The 22317-nt window shown below is 41.1% G+C and overlaps 1 protein-coding gene across 3 annotated transcripts in view; it reads left to right on the top strand.

Moving 5' to 3' along the window:
* The window catches only part of wasf1 (WASP family member 1), a 303562-nt gene extending 297577 nt beyond the window's left edge, over positions 1–5985 (top strand). For 2 of the 3 annotated variants that reach the window (XM_060914066.1, XM_060914065.1), the window contains 2 exons: positions 2506–3050; positions 4195–5985. In XM_060914066.1, coding sequence (XP_060770049.1) covers positions 2506–3050; positions 4195–4352 — 703 coding nt within the window. In that variant the 3' untranslated portion in view covers positions 4353–5985. The remainder of the gene's footprint in view (positions 1–2505; positions 3051–4194) is intronic. The other variant, XM_060914064.1, reaches the window with a different exon arrangement.
* The last annotated feature ends 16332 nt before the right edge of the window (positions 5986–22317 follow it).

The following is a 22317-nucleotide window of genomic DNA, read 5'->3' as shown; positions in this document are numbered from 1 at the left end:
GCCTCAGTATTGAGGATGCTATTGCACCATTTCTTTCTAACAAGAATGTAATCCAGTTGACACTTAACTTCGGAGGTCTGATCCAAGAAAGTCCATCTCTTGCTGAGGTTTTTTTTTTTTGAAGCTGGTGTTAACTGCAATTAGGTTGTACTTTACCAAAAGTTTAACCAGATATTTACCATTTCTGTTTGTGGCATCATGGAATGGAAAATGTGTGTCCTCAGGACTGAGTCTAGCGTTGAAGTCACCAAGGATGACGAGAAAGTTATGAGCAGGTGTGTCTTGAATAGCTGCGCGTAGGACATCGTAGAACTGCTCAGTCTCACTAGCTTCTGAGATGTATGTGGGAGAGTAAGCAACTATCACTGTAGTAGCCGGGTTGCCCACAAACTGAGAGAATAGAACCCGTAGGGAATATGAGCGAGTATCACATAACACTTTCTTAGCCCTACTATTAAAGGTAGTATCTCACTGGGCTGCGACAGCCCGCGACTAGTTGGAGACACAACAATTGTGATAAAATATGCGAATTAGTGACAATTGTCACTTGGAATCACACTCAATTGATATTCACATATTTTATTGCAATTGTTGTGTCTTCAACTAGTTGCAGGCTGTCGCAGCCCGCTTTCCCTCAGCAGGCAGGGAAGTAGAGGAAACCTCACTTGAGAAGGGTTTGCCACGGCTTTGCGACACCAGCGATGCATTTGCAGCTATTTTGAGAGAAATTTTGTCGCACACATTTTTTGAACATGTTCAAAATTTCAGCGACGAAGGAGCGACACTTTGCGACTCATGCAAGGAAATTGAGAAGCCCCGCGAATGTTTCAAGACAATTTTGAAACCCTCTCGCGAATGACGTTTGCAATTTGTTGCAAGCTGTTGCAGCCCAGTGAGATATTGGCTTAAGAAGGAAGCCTACCCCTCCCACCGCAGCTTGTGCTTCATTTCTCCAAGCGGACAAGGTGACAAGAAAGTTGTCTTCAATACCACAAAATTTGAGCTCAGCTTGGTGAACTAGTCGATGTTCCTGAATTCCCAGTATCTCAATGCCAAGCAAGCGTGCACAATATGACAGCTCCTTTGCTCTAGATTCTTCTCGGATTGTGCATGCATTGAAGGTAGCCATATAATAGGTTTTCCTGCATCACAGTAGTGCCTCGGTTTTAGTGCTGGGATCAGACGAGCCCCTTCCCATGGGATTTGAGGACCCATCATCATATGGTTGTCCTGGAGGCTGACCAGCACTAGCATCGATGGCTGGATTCCTGTCCACTCCCGGGACTGGAAGTATAGGATTTGTAGTTGTTGAACCTTCCACAGCATGTAACTTTACAATGCGAAAAAAGGGTAAGGTGATGGGGTCGCAACTCCACACATCACCACTATCCAACTGAGTGTTGAGATTTTTTTTTTTTTAATCTGGGTTGTCTCCCCTAGACAAAAGCTCAGCTTTATTCTCCACAATAAAACAGGAGATGAGGCAATGTATATGGAATGAATTGTGCAGGTAGTTAGATCTCTGATATTCACTGACGTTACATGGAAGCTCTGCCCCTCTCCCCACATCTTACATGCTCATGACTGAATTTGTGCATGCTTCGCCACTTTCTTTTAAGATAAACCTGTGAATTTGTTGTTACTATAGCAACGATAGTGTATTAGAATGAACAGTTTAACCTGTGATATGAAATACAGCCAGAATTACTGTCAAAAAATGAATCAATAACTTTTGAACAAACAGATTTGAGAATTCAGCTGTGCTGTAATAAAAACACAATGATCAAAACACAAAAGTATTAATTTTTTAAAGATGGTATTTTGTCTATGCACCATGACGCAGCTGCACTTTTCTCTTTCATTCCAGAAGTTTTTCCATCTTGGCTTTGTAGCAAGGAATGACCCAGTTTAAAACATGATTTATACCTTTAACTCTCTTCCCTCTTGCAATCCTGCTCTCTTTCTCATTCTCTCTCTTTATGTACTTTTCTTTTATTTAAGATAATAAAATGAGTACAAAACTCCCAGAGCACTATAAGCTCAGACGTTGGGTTTCTCACACTGTTCATGAGTCTCATGGTGATTTGTTTTGCTTTGAACACATAGAAACTTCAAGAACATTAATAGTGTGAAATATGAACCATAGCTTGTTGAAAATTAAGTGTTCAATCTTCAGATCCCAACAAGTATGATGATTTTTGAAAATATTCTTATGCTCTGACAGATTAATAATAATAATAATAATTGATAAATGTAAATAATGTTGAATTGCAACATTATTGTAGTGACATTTCATTGAGCATAGCTAATAGATCTGTAGTAGTATTAGTTGTTTGAAATGCTGCAGAGAAATGCAGTATTACGAACTGAATATTTTGATATATGTTAAAAAATGCAACTATGCATAAAATAATCAATAGATTAATTAATCATCAAAATCAGTTGTTAAGTGGTGCCCTAGTTCTCTTTTGAAAAGAGCAGTCTTGGTTTTTATTTCTCTTTCAGCTCCAGTTCAGGGTTCTCCGACAGTCATCCTCAGTCTCCAGCCCGCACTCCTGTCTTCTTGAACCCCAATGCTCCGCCCCCTCCTCCCCCACTCCCCCCACCCCCTCCTCCTCTCCCATCCGCCATATCAGGTTCAAGCATGCGCAGCACACCACCACCGCCAATCCCACCATTACCTTCCCAGCAACCCCTTGCTATCCCCCCTCCTCCTGCACCCCTTCAGATTGCCCCTGGTGTATTACACCCCGCCCCTCCTCCTGTGGCTCCACCTCTTCATTCTTCTCCAGCCCGACTGCAACAAGACAAAGTCTTGCTTCCTGGCATGGGAGACAGCACTGTCTTACCTCCTCCTCCACCACCTCCTCCTTTGCCTCACCCAGGAGCCCGAAGCTCCCCCCCTTGTCAGCCTCCAGGTCCACCCCCTGTGCCTTCATTCCCGGTTTCATCTCCGTCCACTCACTCGGGTCACGAAGTCAAAAGACATCCATCAAACCTTCCGCCAATCAGCGATGCCCGCAGTGTCCTATTAGAAGCCATTCGTAAAGGTAATAGGAGTTTTTGAGCATATTCAATGGACTTGTCTGTGAAGATTCTCAGTCATCCAGGTCATAGTAACTGTGGGTGGTAAAAGAGAGCAACTGGACTTGCTTGAAGATTCTTGAAGACGTTTCACCTCTCATCCGAAAGGCTTCTTCAGTTCTGTCTGACTAATAGGGAGTATCAGGTATTTATCCTCTCATGGATGAAAAGCTCATCTTAAGCCTAGGTCACAACCGGACGTACGATTTTTTGGCTGTGCGATTTTTGGCGTTTCCCAAATCGCTGCATTTTTTTTTGTTTGTGGAGAAAGACGCATGTTGGCCGTAAGTTTGTCTTGCAACCTGAAAAAAACATAAGCGCCCGTAGAGTTTGTTTATCATGACAAAGAACCTCTGCAGCCAGTCTGCGGCCAGTCTACGGCTCGAAAATCAGCACGTCACACGCGCGCCCTCCGTGCGTTTCACGCGCGCCCTCCATGTGTTTCTTGTGTTTTTTGCACGTAGACCGGCCGTAGGAGCACGTACGGCCAGTTGTGACCGAGGCTTAAGGTGTTGTTGAGTCATCCTGTTGGTGTGGGTCACTGGGGGCTGGATGTGAACAGCCTCGAGAGTCGTTAGGGTGATCAATGGATCGCCCGGGCAATCCATTGATCACCCTAACGACTCTCGAGGCTGTTCACATCCAGCCCCCAGTGACCCACACCAACAGGATGACTCAACGACACTTTAGATGAGCTTTTCATCCATGAGAGGATAAATACCTGATACTCCCTATTATTCAGACAGAACTGAAGAATGAGAGGTGAAACATCTTCAAGAATCTTCAAGCAAGTCCAGTTGCTCTCTTTTACCACCCACAGTTATTCAATGGACTGTTCAATATTTTTTTTTTCTTTGAGATTGTTTAGTCTGCTTTGGTAACTGTGAACGATTTGTTTAGGCACATTTTTAAGCATATTCAGTAGGCTGTTTAATCTTTTTGGACATATTTAGTAGATTGTTTATTATTTTTGTGCATACTCCGTGGCTTGTTTAGTCTGTTTTGGGAATAAGTAAGAGACCGTTTATAAAGTGTGTAGAACTTGTCATACTTAATAAATGGATTTGAGCAAATCTAGAGTGACTTTCTGTTTGTATCTTCCTCTCACAGGTATCCAGCTGAGGAAGGTCGAGGAGCAAAGGGAACAGGAGGCAAAGCATGAGCGTGTAGGCAATGACGTAGCCACCATCTTGTCCCGACGCATCGCTGTGGAGTACAGCGACTCAGAAGATGACTCTGAGTTCGATGAGGTTGACTGGATGGAGTGAAGGAGAGGAAAGAAGTAGTTGAATATTTAGGATGGAATGATTAAGAAATTACCATTTTAAGAAAAAAATTTCTTGTTTTCTCTGTGTGTCTCTTCCATGGTTCTCCATGTGGTATATTTCAGGAAACTTTGTGTCTTTTTTTTCTGGATGTTTGCGCTCATGTTTTTTTGTACAACATGCTGACAACAACTCATGTTGACGTTGTCAAGGGTTTTAACAATTCTATTTTACAATTAATTGAAATTACGCTGATGTAACTAATTTCAAGGAGGGACCACAAAGATCCACTGTTTAGAAAGGGGCAATGCAGCTGTCATCTTATTCAAGCCTAAGGCAATGCTGCCACCATCTGGTTTATTTTATTATTGGTTTGTTTTTTGTTTTTTAACTTCATGTAAAAAAGACATTTCACATTTTAAATAGGCCAGTAAACACCTATGTGAAATGAGGGGGACTATGCCCTACTTAAGAAAAAAAAATTATGTTCTCATTACAAAAATGTTACATTTTTCACAGTCATATGTACTGTCATTGTATGATTCTAATAAGACAGAAAATGTGGTTAAGATGCTCGTTTTCTGTAAAGATATGGAAAAAAATGGAAGGTGTTTAAATGGTGCCGACAGATTTAGGCAAGACGTTTTTTCAGGGTTCTAGCTTTCAGTGGGCTGTACATGGTGTATTTAAATCAATAAGGAATCAGACCATTACAGTATCAACTGACTGTTTTCTGACAGAAATATCCTGGCCATACATTTCTCCTTCTCCTGCCTTATGGTTTGTATAGACATTTTGTTGAGTTGATGAATGTACTGTGCCGTTACTACTTTTTGCCTGCATTTCTAAACATTAGCTGTTTCTATGTTCCAGATAAGAAAATAAAAGAAGAAACAAACAAAAGATGAAAATAATTTTAAGGTGTACACCTTGTAACTTATGTAACTGTTTAATGTAACAGTTTGCTTGGATTAATAAAAGCTAATATTATGTTAAAGGTTCCATGACAGTCATATGTCTTCAGATGTATGCATGATTGACATGGTGTTTTGGAAGATATATTTTTACCATTCTTGCTCACATCATGCAGGAATAACAGTGCTGTCTGTGTTTTACCAGATGATGGCCCCCACAAAATCAGCCTAACGCTGCAGGTTATCAGCCATACTGGTTTGTTTGTTTGTTTGTTTGTTTTTTATAAAGCTTCTTAGTTTGAATGTGAAATACAGAATTTTGCCCAATTGTTCAATGAATCTATCCATGAATCAATCGTTTCAACTATAAAAGTAGTTACTGATAAATTTATCTATTCTGGTACTGTGTTCCATGAGCATGACTGTGTATTGATGTGCATCTATTTAGGATAGTAGTAGTAGTAGAAGTAGAAGTTGTAGTAGTCTAAACATGTAGTGCTAAACTTGGGGTGTAATGATGCATCACAATGCAAAAACATGAGGATGTGCATCTTGGATTTTGTGATCAATTTAGCCTACTTTGGAGCTCTATTTCCAGTTAAAATGACACCTCAGGCGCTGCTGTGGAGCTGATTATGTTTAAAATTAATAATTTTCCCAAATTTTCAATCAAGTTTTGGGAGTATTTATAAATGTACTGTATTTTTAAAATATGGTGAATCTGTAGTACAATTTGTTGACAACATTAAACCTCTGTTTGTAGCCATTTTTAAAATTTTATTTAGTTTTATACAAACAAAAAATCACATTGTTTTGCATTGTTTATGATTCAGAAATAAAAAAGGAGTCTTTTCAGACATTTTTTCCTCATTCAAATTTTTATTCAAAATATTGTAAGAATCGATTTGTATAGAATCGTGAAGCCAATATTGTGAATCGAATCATGACCGGAGTGTATTGTTACACCCCTAGGTGAAACCCTATTCACATGGTTAGCGGGTAGTATTCCTTCTTTCTACTCAGGAAATTGGCCTCAAGTGGGCGCTACAGCATAGCAGTTTAGATTTTGATCCCTAAAAGATTTTTGTCCATGAGGACTAGAAATGGTGCAGATTCTTTGGCCCAACAAAAAGTAAGCAAGCAAGCAAAACATTAAAAAAAAACCTTTAAGAACACATGAGCCCATTTGATCTTTTCCTCATGTGCATAATCTATAAGTGCTAAATGCACCATCAGCCAAACTGCTTTTGGCAGGCATTTGGCAGAATTTATATTCTTTTATTTATCTAATTAAAAAAAACAAACAAACTTGGATTGTGTGTCTATCTAGACACTATCAAGTACAATGTAACCTTACAGAAATTGGCCGCTGGGGGGCACTTCTCATCTCATTATCTCTAGCTGCTTTATCCTGTTCTACAGGGTCTCAGGCAAGCTGGAGCCTATCCCAGCTGACTACGGGCGAAAGAGTGACTACACCCTTTCATCACAGGGCTGACACAGACCGTAATTCACACCTATGGTCAATTTAGAGTCACCAGTTCACCTAACCTGCACACGGGGAGAACATGCAAACTCCGCACAGCCCTCGCCGGCCACGGGGCTCGAACCCAGACCTTCTTGCTGTGAGGCGACAGCGCTAACCACTACACCACCGTGCCACCCGGGGCACTTCTCTTGTTTTCGAATTTAAAAACTGGCTGTCTCTTGGAAAATATGGCGTATAGTCAAAATGGCGTATAGTCAAAATTATCTTTTTCTTCCAGAATCATTGCCAGCTGGATTTTGGACCATTTAGCCCTACACACTCAGATTTCAGATAATTATCATCACACTAATATGTTTTTAAGAACAACTCTTAGGATTACTTTAAATCTTGAAAGTAAAATACAAGAAAGAATCATAAATATGAGCAAATGTTAACTAAAGTAAACTAAAGTGAACCTTTGGTTGCTAGTTGCTCCAATTATATAAAATAGGTTACACGCCAATAGCTAGCTGTATTTATTAGCTAAGTAAACACAAAATATAGCTAATACAGTTTTAACAGATAGATTAGGTCATGTGTTAAATTCTTGAACAACAAGAGTTTCTATTTTGGGGAATATTTTCGGGAGGTGGGTGGAAACTAGAGAACCCAGAAGAAATCCAGGCATACAAGGTGAGAACATTAGAGCAACTTAGCTCAAGAACTGTAAGGAAGCATTGCTACCTGCTGGGCCACAATGCTGTCTCTTAAATAAATCTGCAAAAGTAATTAAATAAAGCTGACAAGATCATATTTTTATTAAATAAAGCTGAAAAGGCATATTCTTTGATAAAAAAAAAAGCATCTTGACACTGATTATCTGGTGTTCCTCAATTATACGTTACTGTATAATTATTTTTTATTTTGTTTTGTTTTTTATTTTAATCTTTCCAGTGTATTGGTCTATGGAGTTGATTATGTAAGCTGGTTTTAGTTGCATGTGTGAATTAAAAATTAAGCATATTATAATGTAAAAATTATTTGATAGTATAATACATTACGTAACATGATTGCCACTTGTAATGTAGTCTAGTATCCACTGTAGCTCAGTGTTCATGGATCTCCACCTGTAACAGAAGTGCCATGGGCTCACACAGTTGAGTGTTCCAGCAGATGAAGGAATAGCACTGTTGCCACTAATGGATACTTGAAAAAGAGTTCTATAGCTGGGGGCTTTTTAGGAAAAAACTCTGACTCCTGAAGTAGTCTTCATTATTCTAGGTACTAGTAAAGAACCTGTACCTTTTGGTTGAAATAGATTTGGCAGTTCATAATATAACAAAAGTATGCTCATGTTCTGTAGGTGAGACAATTCATTGTGGAGGGTAGATTACTTGTCAAGTATCCTTTCTCTTTTAATGCTCCATCTCCCTATCCCCATCTCTTTATATGCTTGGAGACATCAGCAATTAATTTCACTTAGAAAATCAAGCAGACCAGTAATATACTTTGACATCTCTACTTTATTTGGGTCTGAGATCAAGCTGAAATTCTGATCTTTCATCTCATATTTGTCTTTTCAGCTCAAACACAAATTTCTTTAAAGAGTCAGCTCACCCTTCCCAGAAACCTCTGCGCTAAGTAGCGAGTCACCAAGATGCAATCAATATTCCATTGTGTTATGTTTGAAAAACAATCTGCAACAATGCGGTGACATCCTAGGCCATGGATCATAAATTGTACGGTGAAATTGAAGATCTTTTGTCAAAGTAGTTATATTTTAAATTCTTTTGAGTGATCCATTCTGTCTTCATATGATTTTCTTGTAAACGCTCAGTATTCAGTGAGCAGAGTAGCAGTCACTTGCTTTCAAAACACAGTGGCCCATATATAAATATACAAGCCTGTGCTCTGACAATGTATTTCTTTTTATGTATGAAAAGAAACAATGGGATAGGTAAAAAAAAAAAAAAACACCCTATGCAGTGATATACAGCTAAGAGAGATTTGAGTAGAAATGACTGTGCATACAGTTTGAGCCAAAGTTTTACATATGCCTTGGTTAAAGATATCCAGTCTGAGTTTTTCACAACTCCACATATTTCATATTACCATACATTTCTTTCAGTAACTAAATTAGGACATCTACTTTGTTCACATCAGAGGTACTGTTAAAACAATCAGTGACAGATCAGTATGGTCAATGTCATGCAAAGAAGAAGACCCTACTCCATGACTGGAATAAAAAAAAAAAATGCTTTTAAAAAGCCACACTGAAGATTTCAGGTGATGACCAGCCATTTGGAGGAGTGTTCTTTGGTTAGATGAAACAAAAACTTGGACTGTTTCTACATAATGATCAGCACTATGTACAGAGGAAAAAGTATGAGGTTTTTAAACCAAAGAACACCATCCCAACTGTGAAGCATGGGGTGGGATCATCATGTTGTGAAGGTTAAAATTTGGTTGTAACTGGGTCTTCCAGTAGGACAATGATCCTAAGCATGCCTCCAAATTGCAGCAAAATAGCTTAAAGACAAGAAAGTGAAAGTATTGAGTGGCCATCACAAAGCCCTGACCTGAATCTTCGATCATTTGTGGACTGAAGTACTGAAAAAACGTCTAAGCAAGGAGGCCCACAAACCTGATTGAGTTACGCCAGGTCTGTCAGGAGGAATGAACAAAAACTTTGGCAAAGTATTGTGAGAAGTTTGTGTAAGACTCCTCCTGAAGATTGTGATTCAAGTTCAAGCAATTAAAAGCAATGCCACCAAGTCCTAACAATGTGTATGTAAACTGACATAACACAGGAAATGAAATGTTTGGAGTTGTGAAAAATTGAGTTTGAACGTCTTTAGCCCAGGTGTATGTAATCTTTTGGCCTTCACTGTGCATGTGATAATTGGGATAGAGAGCAAATAGTTTGAAGTGTCTGTTCAGATTCACATTTTCAGTTAGCTTAAAATGTTCACCAGCTGCACATTCTGTACCCACGGTAGTGCAGCACTGGGCAGAAAAAAAATTAATGTCACAACAGGCCATTTTCTGTTTTCACAATGTACTCACTCAGCGCTGTGTGAGAGGAGAAGAATAAAGTGGTTTATTGAGCACTTGCGTCCAGGCCTGCCTATGTTTCCAGGAAAAGGGGTGGTTAATCATCACACACACACACACACACACACACACACACACCTGTGCATGCACTATAAACTGCAGTAGGCACTATAGATTCTAAGTCAGTGGTGATAAAAAGGGAGGGGGGAATGCAGATATTTCACAAAATGCAAATAAATCACTGATCTTTATGCTTGCCCATTGATATAGATTAGTTTGTTCAAGAGTGCAATAATAGCTCTGAAATTATCGTCAGTTATATACAGTACCAGTCAAAAGTTTGGACACACCTACTCATTCATAGATTTTTCTGTATTTTGACTATTTTCTACATTGTAGAACAATACTGAAGACATCAAGACTATGAAGTAACATATGGAACATATATGGAATTATGTGGTAAACAAAAATGTGTTAAGAAAAACAAAATCTTTAATATTTTAGATTCTTCACAGTAGCCACCATTTACCTTGATGACACTTTGCACACTATTGGCATTATCTTAACCAGCTTCATGAGATAGTCACCTGGAATGCTTTTCAATTAACAGGTGTGCCTCATCAAAAGTTAATTAGTGCAATTTCTTGGCTTCTTAATACGTCCAAGATCAAACTGTAAATAGTAAACAATAAAAATACAGTAAATAGGCCTATTCCACAATTGTAGGAATCCATATTATATCAAGAACCGCTCAAATAAGTAAAGAGAAACAACATTCATCATTGCTAGATAACATGAATTTTAGTTAATAATTAATTAATACAATTTACTTTTAATTAATAAAAATAAAGAAAAAACATTGAACTAAAAAGTGTGTTCAAAGTTTGACTGGAACTTTATAGATGGTAAAGTATAAAAGGCATCTTTAATAAAGTATGTATGTGAGACAGTGGTCCCTGTATTCAGTGTTCTGCACAGTTCACACTAAAAGTTCAGACAGAACTTGGCAATTAGTCAACTTCTTTAAAAGCCTAAGCACAATCCTCTACAGTTAAGAAATACCAGGTAGAACACATAAATGTCTGGATTCTTCGATCTGCACTTTTCTAAGGGCAGCCTTAGCAAGGCTGTTGAATAATAAACATAGTCAAGAAGAGCATAGGATGAAATAAGCTCTCATGATTGGAAGGTTCACAGAAAATACCACCACTAAATTATTTTTGTCCTCAGCCTGTGAGTTTCTGTGAAGTCATGGAGCTTCAGGGTTAAAAATTAATATAGAGGTAGGGATCCTTCACAAAAATAAACATACAAAGAACAAAATACAGTATATGCAAGTTGTGTGACAATGTGAAAGGAACAAAGTGTTAAAGAAGCACTGGTTTTATTATACAACAAATCATAGGGGATTTTCAGAGCTCTGATATCAGATAATAGGCATGTTTGGTTCACTGACATTATTGGGTCAGAAACATAATTTATGATGTGTCCCAGTGCATCCTTGGATGTACATGTACCTCCTTATAAGCAAATCTGGCTTAGCCAGTCATGCTCAATGACAACCAAAACAGTGGGGACGCAGGAGACTCATTGGGGCAGGAAGTGGTAGCAGTTCAGCTTGCATTTTCTGTGAGGAAGAACCTACACTTTCATATTATACCCCCAGAGGGGCCCAGGAAGGAAGAAGAATGAGCTAATGAGGACAGACCTACAAAGATAATCCAAACAAAAGGATTTACAACTAGAAACTCAAGATGTATTTGCAACAAGCTCCACTCCTCGGCCAGAATGAAATCTTTGAGAAAGGAGAGATCAATACAACACACATTCACCCCACAGAACCTCCAAGGGCCAAAGGCTACTTCATCATTGCACATGGATTCCAACTGGTCATGTGGTCTTCAGCCAGCAAGAGTGACTGGCACCACTTTGCGAAATATCCCACTGAATTATAGAAGTAGCAGCTAAGTATGACACTAAAACCTAACTCCAGGCAATATCAGAAATCACCAGCAGCATCTCTTCTGAAAGGTGTGGCCAAGTAGAGGAGAGAAATGTCAAAGAATACAGTTTTTATAACAAATGTTAATTTTTTACAAAAAGCTGTCTAGGTAGAAGCACAGCAGATGCCTTGCAAGTGGTAAAAAGGAAATTGACTGATTCTTTGAGCGTCTCAGCAAGGCAGTATGAGTAGGACATCAAAAGACCTTCATAAGCCCACCCCATCAGTGAATTTTGATATGGATTCTTTTAAGGAAGTTGTTCAAGAGGTTGTTAAAACAGCCAAAGCTAAATCTTCCCCACAACCCAGCACAGATTACAAAGTTTATGATGATGATGATGATGATGATAATGATGTTTTTGTCACATGTACACAATCTCCAAGGGTCCTCCAATTGCTTCAGATATTCTTGAAGGTCATCTGCCAGTGGGGAAGAGGTGCCAAGGACTGGATGTGTGCAGAGGGTATATGGACCCCAAGTATAAAAGTTTAGATTATACTGAGTATAGAGGTTTAGAGCCATCTCAGGGCTCAGAGGAAGTGGCAAGATATTTTTCAGTATTTTGTCTCAACAGCTAAGAGGGTTTCTCCCCCAGAATGCCTATATTGACACAACAGTACTGTACAGAAAGGGGGGATTCCAGACATACCAGGCAGCTTGGAACACATGATTGGCTTCACACAGCTGATCAGAAAAGCACAAAAGAGGAAAGAAGACTGGTTTATATGGAAGGTTCAAGGCTTACCAACATGCTTTGGTGAGAAAAGTATTCAGCAACCAAAAGGTGACAGGGTCTGCCATGCAGCCTAAGCAGAGTAGCTCTATATGGGAGAAGCAACAAACTGCAGCTTCCATTTAACAGCACCACAGAGGATTTCATAGCATTACATACATGAGAAGCACTGCAGTACAATGAGTCCAGAGACCCTGAGGTTGTGATGATAAGCATCAAGATTCAGACAGGCAAGAAGGACCACAATGCCAAATGGAGGTAGGACTGAGGCAAAGAGGAATAGTGGGGATAGTGGCTAATAGATGAAGCTCTGCAAGGCCTAATGAGACAAGAACAGATGGAGACAAGTACAGAAAGTACAAGAGGGCATGGAGAAGCATATGCCTGCAAGTCAGCAGCAAGGAGCCTGGACAAGATATGAGATTGAAGATCATCTGAACAGACAACTGGCAGGCAGACCCCCAGAGCACAAAGTTTTTGATCAAGGTCATCTACAATCTCAATATTACAATATTTTGTACTTTCACCATCATGCCCTCTTTGCTTCGGAAGAGGGTCTCTAGCACATCCTTAGCAACTACCCAAAAGATCTGGGAGATGTCTAGACTGTGGGTGGTAAAAGGGAGCAACTGGACTTGCAAGCAAGTTCAGTTGCTCTCTACCACCCACAGTTTACTATGACCTGGATGACTGAGAATCTTCACAGACATACCCCTTTTCCACTAGTTGACACAGTTCCCTCAGGTCTTAAATGCAATGTCTGGGACATTCATGAGTCAAAATACCACAAGGAAAAATACAACAGCTCCCTTCTCACCCTGTTCAAAACAGCCCAGTTCAAACCAGCCAATTTGAGTGCCTGTTCCTTTAAATGATAATGAGCCACTGCTCACCCCCCCCTTCTGCCAGCCAATCAGGTAGTATGAATATTCTTCATGAATATTTATTCCCAAAGGCAGTTCTCAAGCTATGAGTGGAGATAGATTAGATTAGATTAGATTAGATTAGATTAGATTAGATTAGATTAGATTAGATTAGATAAAACTTTATTGATCCCTTTGGGAGGGTTCCCTCAGGGAAATTAAGATTCCAGCAGCATCATTACAGATAAACAGAGAAAAGAAATAGAGAAAAACTTCTAGATAAATTAAATTAAATTACAACCCCGATTCCAAAAAAGTTGGGACAAAGTACAAATTGTAAATAAAAACGGAATGCAATAATTTACAAATCTCAAAAACTGATATTGTATTCACAATAGACATAGACAACATATCAAATGTCGAAAGTGAGACATTTTGAAATTTCATGCCAAATATTGGCTCATCTGAAATTTCATGACAGCAACACATCTCAAAAAAGTTGGGACAGGAGCAATAAGAGGCTGGAAAAGTTAAAGGTACAAAAAAGGAACAGCTGGAGGACCAAATTGCAACTCATTAGGTCAATTGGCAATAGGTCATTAACATGACTGGGTATAAAAAGAGCATCTTGGAGTGGCAGCGGCTCTCAGAAGTAAAGATGGGAAGAGGCTCACCAATCCCCCTAATTCTGCGCCGACAAATAGTGGAGTAACATCAGAAAGGAGTTCGACAGTGTAAAATTGCAAAGAGTTTGAACATATCATCATCTACAGTGCATAATATCCTCAAAAGATTCAGAGAATCTGGAAGAATCTCTGTGCGTAAGGGTCGAGGCCGGAAAACCATACTGGGTGCCCGTGATCTTCGGGCCCTTAGATGGCACTGCATCACATACAGGCATGCTTCTGTATTGGAAATCACAAAATGGGCTCAGGAATATTTCCAGAGAACATTATCTGTGAACACAATTCACCGTGCCATCCGCCGTTGCCAGCTAAAACTCTATAGTTCAAAGAAGAAGCCGTATCTAAACATGATCCAGAAGCGCAGACATCTTCTCTGGGCCAAAGCTCATTTAAAATGGACTGTGGCAAAGTGGAAAACTGTTCTGTGGTCAGACGAATCAAAATTTGAAGTTCTTATGGAAATCAGGGACGCCGTGTCATTCGGACTAAAGAGGAGAAGGACGACCCAAGTTGTTATCAGCACTCAGTTCAGAAGTCTGCATCTCTGATGGTATGGGGTTGCATTAGTGCGTGTGGCATGGGCAGCTTACACATCTGGAAAGACACCATCGATGCTGAAAGGTATATCCAGGTTCTAGAGCAACATATGCTCCCATCCAGATGATGTCTCTTTCAGGGAAGACCTTGCATTTTCCAACATGACAATGCCAAACCACATACTGCATCAATTACAGCATCATGGCTGCGTAGAAGAAGGGTCAGAGTACTGAACTGGCCAGCCTGCAGTCCAGACCTTTCACCCATAGAAAACATTTGGCGCATCATAAAACGGAAGATATGACAAAAAAGACCTAAGAAAGTTGAACAACTAGAATCCTACATTAGACAAGAATGGGTTAACATTCCTATCCCTAAACTTGAGCAACTTGTCTCCTCAGTCCCCAGATGTTTACAGACTGTTGTAAAGAGAAAAGGGGATGTCTCACAGTGGTAAACATGGCCTTGTCCCAACTTTTTTGAGATGTGTTGTTGTCATGAAATTTAAAATCACCTAATTTTTCTCTTGAAATGATACATTTTCTCAGTTTAAACATTTGATATGTCATCTAGGGCGGCACGGTGGTGTAGTGGTTAGCGCTGTCACCTCACAGCAAGAAGATCCAGGTTCAAGCCCCATGGCTGATGAGGGCCTTTCTGTGTGGAGTTTGCATGTTCTCCCCGTGTCCACGTGGGTTTCCTCCGGGTGCTCCGGTTTCCCCCACAGTCCAAAGACATGCAGGTTAGGTTAACTGGTGACTCTAAATTGACTATAGGTGTGAATGTGAGTGTGAATGGTTGTCTGTGTCAGCCCTGTGATGACTTGGTGACTTGTCCAGGGTGTACCCCGCCTTTCGCCCGTAGTCAGCTGGGATAGGCTCCAGCTTGCCTCCGACCCTGTAGAAGGATAAAGCAGCTAGAGATAATGAGATGAGATAGGTCATCTATGTTCTATTCTGAATAAAATATGGAATTTTGAAACTTCCACATCATTGCATTCCGTTTTTATTTACAATTTGTACTTTGTCCCAACTTTTTTGGAATCGGGCTTGTAAGTATTTACATATACAAATATAAAAAGAATAAGATAAGGGGAAGAGAGAAAGGGGGGGAGAGAGAGGAGGGGGAAAAGGGAAAAGGGGGGGCAGCAGGAGAGATATTGCACTTTATATTGCACATTATATTGCACATTGTGGGTGGCATGTGGCATAGTGGTTAGCGCTGTTGCCTCACAGCAAGAAGGTCCGGGTTTGAGCCCCGTGGCCGGCAAGGGCCTTTCTGTGCGGAGTTTGCATGTTCTCCCTGTGTCCGCATGGGTTTCCTCCGGGTGCTCCGGTTTCCCCCACAGTCCAAAGACATGCAGGTTAGGTTAACTGATGACTCTAAATTGACCGTAGGTGTGAATGTGAGTGTGAATGGTTGTCTGTGTCTATGTGTCACCCTGGTGACTTGTCCAGGGTGTACCCTGCCTTTCGCCTGTAGTCAGCTGGGATAGGCTCCAGCTTGCCTGCGACCCTGTAGAACAGGATAAAGCGGCTAGATATAATGAGATGAGATGAGATTGCACATTGTCCGGAATCGCTTATTGTTAGGCTAGGCTACTGCTCCTTCCTGTCCTCTGTCCTCCTGTTACCCCTCCTCCCCCCAGAGAGGAGTTGTACAGTCTGATGGCATGAGGGACAAAGGAGTTTTTGAGTCTGTTCGTCCTGCACTTGGGAAGGAGCATTCTGCCACTGAACAGGCTCCTCTGGTTGCTGATGACGGTGTGCAGAGGGTGACTGGCATCGTCCATGATGTTCAATAGTTTGTCCATAGACCTCTTCTCTGCCACCGTCACCAGAGAGTCCAGCTTCATGCCAACCACAGAGCCAGCCCGCCTGATCAGTTTGTCCAGCCTGGATGTGTCCTTCTTGGATGTGCTGCCCCCCCAGCACACCACGGTGTAAAACAGGACACTGGTGACCACAGACTGATAGACCATCCACAGGCGTTTCCTGCAGAGGTTAAAGGACTGCAGCCTCCTAAGGAAGTATAGCCTGCTCTGTCCCTTCCTGTATAAGTGTTTGGTGTTGCAAGTCCAGTTCAGCTTGCTGTCCAGCCACAGCCCGAGGTACTTGTAGGAATCCACAGCCTCCACCTTGACTCCCTCGATCAGAACTGGTCGTGACCTTGGTCTGGACGTCCCAAAGTCAATGACCAGCTCCTTGGTCTTCAAGGTATTGAGCTGCAGATAGTTCCTGTTGCACCACACAGCAAAGTCCCTCGCCAGGCCCCTATACTCCTCCTCTCTGTCATCACTGATACACCCAACGATGGCTGTGTCATCGGCAAACTTCTGAATGTGACACAGCTCAGAGTTGTAGCAGAAGTCTGTGGTGTACAGGGTGAAGAGAAGAGGGGTCAGCACCGTGCCCTGGGGTGCTCCAGTGCTGCTAATCACAGTGTCAGACATGATGTCCTTCAGCCTGACGTACTGCGGCCTGTCAGTGAGGTAGCTGGAGATCCAGGTGACCAGGCAGGGGTCCACTCGCATCCTGTTCAGTTTGTCCTGAAGCAGTAGGGGCTGGATGGTGTTGAAGGCACTCAAGAAGTCCAAGAAGAGGATCCTCACTGTGCCATTTCCCTTATCCAGATGCAAGTGGGCTCGGTGTAGCAGGTAGAGGATGGCATCTTCCACACCAACACCTGCCCGGTACGCAAACTGCAGACAGATACTCAGATGAGGGGTCAAGATAATTCTAATGAGCTCCAAAAGAAACTGATGGGGTTGTCTTATTTCAGAGTTTGTGGGTTGGTAGTCACTCCATATACCCAAATGTGCAAAAGCACTGAAAAGCACTGAGTTTTTCATCATATGTCCCCTTTAAAGGTCCCATGGCATGAAATTTTCACTTTCTGAGGTTTTTTAACGTTAAAATGAGTTCCTCTGACCTTCTTAAGTCACCCCAGTGGCTAGAAATTTCATAATGTGTATACCAAACTATGCCCACCCTTTGTCAACATTTGAGAATGGCGCGTCAAAATGGTGCGTTGATAGGCTCTTCCCTTTACTACGTCAGCAAGGGAGATGATCCCCACGCCCCCCCTCTGGATTCCCACCCACTGTATGGATTGCCCGCCCAGCTCAAAAGTTGCCACCAAACATGGAAGTTGCGCTGTACATGGATGTGACAACACAGAAAGGAGTCTGTTTTTACTGCCGACGGGAGAGCCCCTGAAGACGCAGTGGCTTAATTTAATTTACTCCAATAATACGCCGTCGAGTCTACCTAAGACGGTGTATGTTTGTCGGAAGCATTTTCCTGATGAATGTTTCCACAACTTGGGACAGTACAGGGCAGGTTTTGCACATCAACTGTCACTGAAGCCTGGGTCCGTACCAAGCATCCCTGCCGCATCAGCCACAAACAGCGAACAAGTAAGTGTATAACTGTTAAGTCGTTTTGCCATGTTTTAAAATCAGTGCGTTAGCCTTGCAATGGCTACATTAGCTGTGCAGCTAACCGCTTCCTGCAGTTAGCCAGGTACTCTGCGCTACAAAACCAAAAAGCATGCAGCATGCTCTGTTAAACTGAGTTTAGTCTGGAAATTGACTGTAACTTATGAGCTTATGTTTTGCCGTGTTTTAAAATCGGTGCGTTAGCCTTGCAATGGCTACATTAGCTGTGCAGCTAAATGCTTCCTGCAGTTAGCCAGGTACTTTGCATTACAAAACCAAAAAGCATGCAGCATGCTCTGTTATAATAGCCAATCAAAACAGTTTTTACAAAGACACCCACATTCTTTTTTTAAGTCGCTCGTTCATTTTATTTGTTTGTTTGTTCAGTAAAAACCCAAACATTTGTTGAATTTATTTTATTTCCTCGCGTCGCACCTTAATGACGTCAGCGCGCTGTATTTTTCCCTTCGCGGTTTGTTCCTTCTCTCTCGCCATAGTAAGACACCCACATCCGCTTGTTCTGACCCACTGGAGGTAGCGTCACAGTGCTGTTAGCCAATCAGAGGTAACACGTTTACATGTCATAAATATTAATGATATGCCACCCGCCACCCGCTCCTCCACCAAACTAGAACAGCCTGAAACAGGAGAACCACAGCATTTTTTTCCCCAAAACCGGCTCACAGGGCATTCATTCATACTAGAGACCACCGCACAATTCATGAAAAAACGATGCCATGGGACCTTTAAGGTGCTCCAGAAAGCACCTTTAATGGAAGTATTTGTATAAATGACAGTATTAATCAGTCCTTGATGTCTGCTAGGTTAGTGTTCAGTGACTGTGTCGACAAACCAAAAATTGAAAAGACTGAAAGATTGTGTATATGATGTCAAAAGAGAAGCTATGTCCATTACTCTAGCCTTAAGCTAATTTTAATCTAACATTTCCTTTATCTAAAAAGCCAAAGCAGGTTTGATGTCCATCCTTACTTGCTAGCAACATTAGACCATAAAAAGCAGCAGATGTTGATACAGCAGATACAGCAGATACAGTGCCTTGCAAATGTATTCATCCCCCTTGGTGTTGGTCCTGTTTTGTCACATTACAAGCTGGAATTAAAATGGATTTTTGGAGCGTTAGCACCATTTGATTTACACAACTCTTTAAAAGTGCACATCGTTTTTTTTTACTGTGACACAAACAATTATTAAGATGAAAAAACAGAAATCTGGAGTGTGCAAAAGTATTCAACCCCCCCCCCAAGTCAATACTTTGTAGAGCCACCTTATGCTACAATTACAGCTGCAAGTCTCTTGGGGTATGTCTCTATTAGCTTAGCACATCTAGCCACAGGGATTTTTGCCCATTCCTCAAGGCAAAACTGCTCCAACTCCTTCAAGTTAGATGGGTTGCACTGGTGTACAGCAATCTTCAAGTTATGCCACAGATTCTCAATTGGATTGGCTTTGATTAAGTCATTACAATATATTTAAATGTTTCCCTTTAAACCACTCCAGTGTAGCTTTAGCAGTATGTTTAGGGTCATTGTCCTGCATGTGAACCTTCATCCCAGTCTGAAACCTCTGGCTGACTCAAACAGGTTTTCCTCCAGAATTGCCCTGTATTTAGTGCCATCCATCTTTCCTTCTGTCCTGACCAGCTTTTCTGTCCCTGCAGATGAAAAGTATCCCCACAGCATGATCCTGCCATTACCATGCTTCACTGTAGGAATGGTGTTCTCAGGGTGTTGGGTTTGCACCACACATGACATTTCCCATGATGACCAAAAAGATCAATTTTTTGTCTCATTTGACCAGAGAATCTTCTTCCATGTGTTTGGGGAGTCTGCCACATGCTGTCGGGCAAACTCCAAATTTGTTTTCTTCAGCAATGGCTTTTTTCTGGCCACTCTTCCATCATGCCCCACTCTGTGGGGTGTACAGCTTAAAGTGATCTGATGGACAGATACTCCCATCTCTGCTGTGGATCTTTGCAGCTCCTTCAGTGTTATCTTTGGTGTCTTTGTTGAATCTCTGATTAATGCCCTCCTTGCTCAGTCTGTGAGTTTTGGTGGGCGGCCTTCTCTTGTCAGGTTTGCAGTGGTGCCATGTTCTTTCCATTTTGCTATAATGGATTTAATGGCACTCCCTGGGATATTCAAAGTTTGGGATATTTTTTAGAACCCAACCCTGATCTATACTTCTCCACAAGTTTGTCTCTGGCCTGTTTGGAGTGCATGTTGCTTGCAGAGTCAGGGTCCTTCCAGAACAGGCTTATTTATACAGACATCATGTGACAGATCATGTAACACTTTGATTGCACACAGGTGGATCTTAATCAACTAATTATGTGACTTATGAAGTGAATTGGTTGGACCAGGTCTTATTTAGGGATTTCATACGAAAGGGGGCAAATACTTATGCACACTCCAGATTTCTGTTTTTTTTTCATCTTAATTATTGTTTGTGTCACAATAAAAACAATGTGCACCTTTAAAGTGGTAGGCATATTGTGCTAACCCTCCAAAAATCCATTTTAATTCCAGCTTGTAATGTGACAAAACAGGATAAACACCAAGGGGGATGAATACTTTTGCAAGGCACTGTATTTGGGACAAAGGATCAATGTATCTTTTGGCAATCTATTTCATTTTGTATTCTCATATAAACTGGCTGGCTGGTTGAAAAGTGGTTCTGACATTTTTTGTTGAGGTGTAAATATATCCTTGTTAATATAAATATATAAAAAATGATTTATTATGGCAAATAAATCAGATTTATTATGGTAATAAATCATCTTTGCTGAAGCTATGATAATAAGAAAAACAATGATAATCCTGAATGATGGCAAGTCTGTATGTAACGTTTCCCAATGAGACTGGCAGCAATGATCATTCTTCTGCTCACTCAGGATGAGAGATAGAGCAGGGTACATGGGTGCAGTATTAATGAATATACCCTCAAAAATTGAAATGAAAGGATAAAGGAACAAGAAGACAATCAATGACAGCCAGACAAGACAATAAAAACTTACAGTGATTAAGAAATAGTGAGACACAGTAACACTTTCTATGAAACCCATAATCTCATCTCATCTCATCATCTCTAGCTGCTTTATCCTGTTCTACAGGGTCGCAGGCAAGCTGGAGCCTATCCCAGCTAACTACGGGCAAAAGGCAGGGTACACCCTGGACAAGTCGCCAGGTCATCACAGGCCTGACACATAGACACAGACAACCATTCACACTCACATTCGCACCTACGGTCAATTTAGAGTCACCGGTTCACCTAACCTGCATGTCTTTGGACTGTGGGGGAAACCGGAGTACCCAGAGGAAACCCACGCGGACACGGGGAGAACATGCAAACTCTGCACAGAAAGGCCCTTGCCAGCCAGGGCCCAAAAAATATCTTTTAAAAAAAATCCCTTTTCATCAAAATGTTTCACTTCAACATGAAACCCAGTGACTATCACTACTATTAATTCAAGAAATAAATGTTGTCACTGTGTGATTATGAATTAATGTGCCACAGTTGACCTTTTACACAAATGAACACGAACGCAACAGATGAGTTTTTTTCTCTTTTTCTTTTAATGAGCCTCTACTTTTAGATCCATCAGGCCTTTATGAATGTTTGGTGATGTCACTTTTATAGAGCGCAATAAAACTCAAGCATCTGTAAGAGTCCTGTCTCTTCAGTCAGGGTGACAACATGGACTACATACAAATGCTAAACCACATGTCATTCAACTCTCATGAACCAGAACACACAGTCACCACACACTACATGCTGTAACGCAAGCTTACTTGTAAAAATGTGTGGTGTGTGTCCCTGCACCTACAACTCTGTCACAGCTAAATGGAACAAACAGAGATAAATTAAAAAAACAACAACAACAACTAAATCAAATTTGTGTTACTAAGAATGTCAAGGGATAGTAGCCACAAGCATTTATAATACAGCTGTCCCTGGCCTTCCCTGCCTAAAACAGATGGCCATATGAATCTCTAACACATTTTGTTCTAAAACACAGGGTGAGTGATTTGCAATTAATCTTACTCAAAAAGTCAAAGTCCTTCCCACGCCTTACAGTACCTGGTATTCCTAGGCAGTCTCCCACTCAAGTACTAACCAGGCCCAACCTGTATGTGGCACATCGGGCAGCGCCAATCTCCGTTTCCATAGCCCTCGGCCTCTCACATAGCTAGGGTTAAAGTGGGGGGCTAGTCCTCTGGTAACCACGAGAGTTTAACTCCCCATGCACATCT

The sequence above is a fragment of the Neoarius graeffei genome, chromosome 2 (genome assembly GCF_027579695.1).
Source record: "Neoarius graeffei isolate fNeoGra1 chromosome 2, fNeoGra1.pri, whole genome shotgun sequence".
Classification (NCBI taxonomy): Eukaryota; Metazoa; Chordata; class Actinopteri; order Siluriformes; family Ariidae; genus Neoarius; species Neoarius graeffei.
Note: the sequence above shows the minus strand (reverse complement) of the source record. Positions and strands in the feature narration are given on the sequence as shown.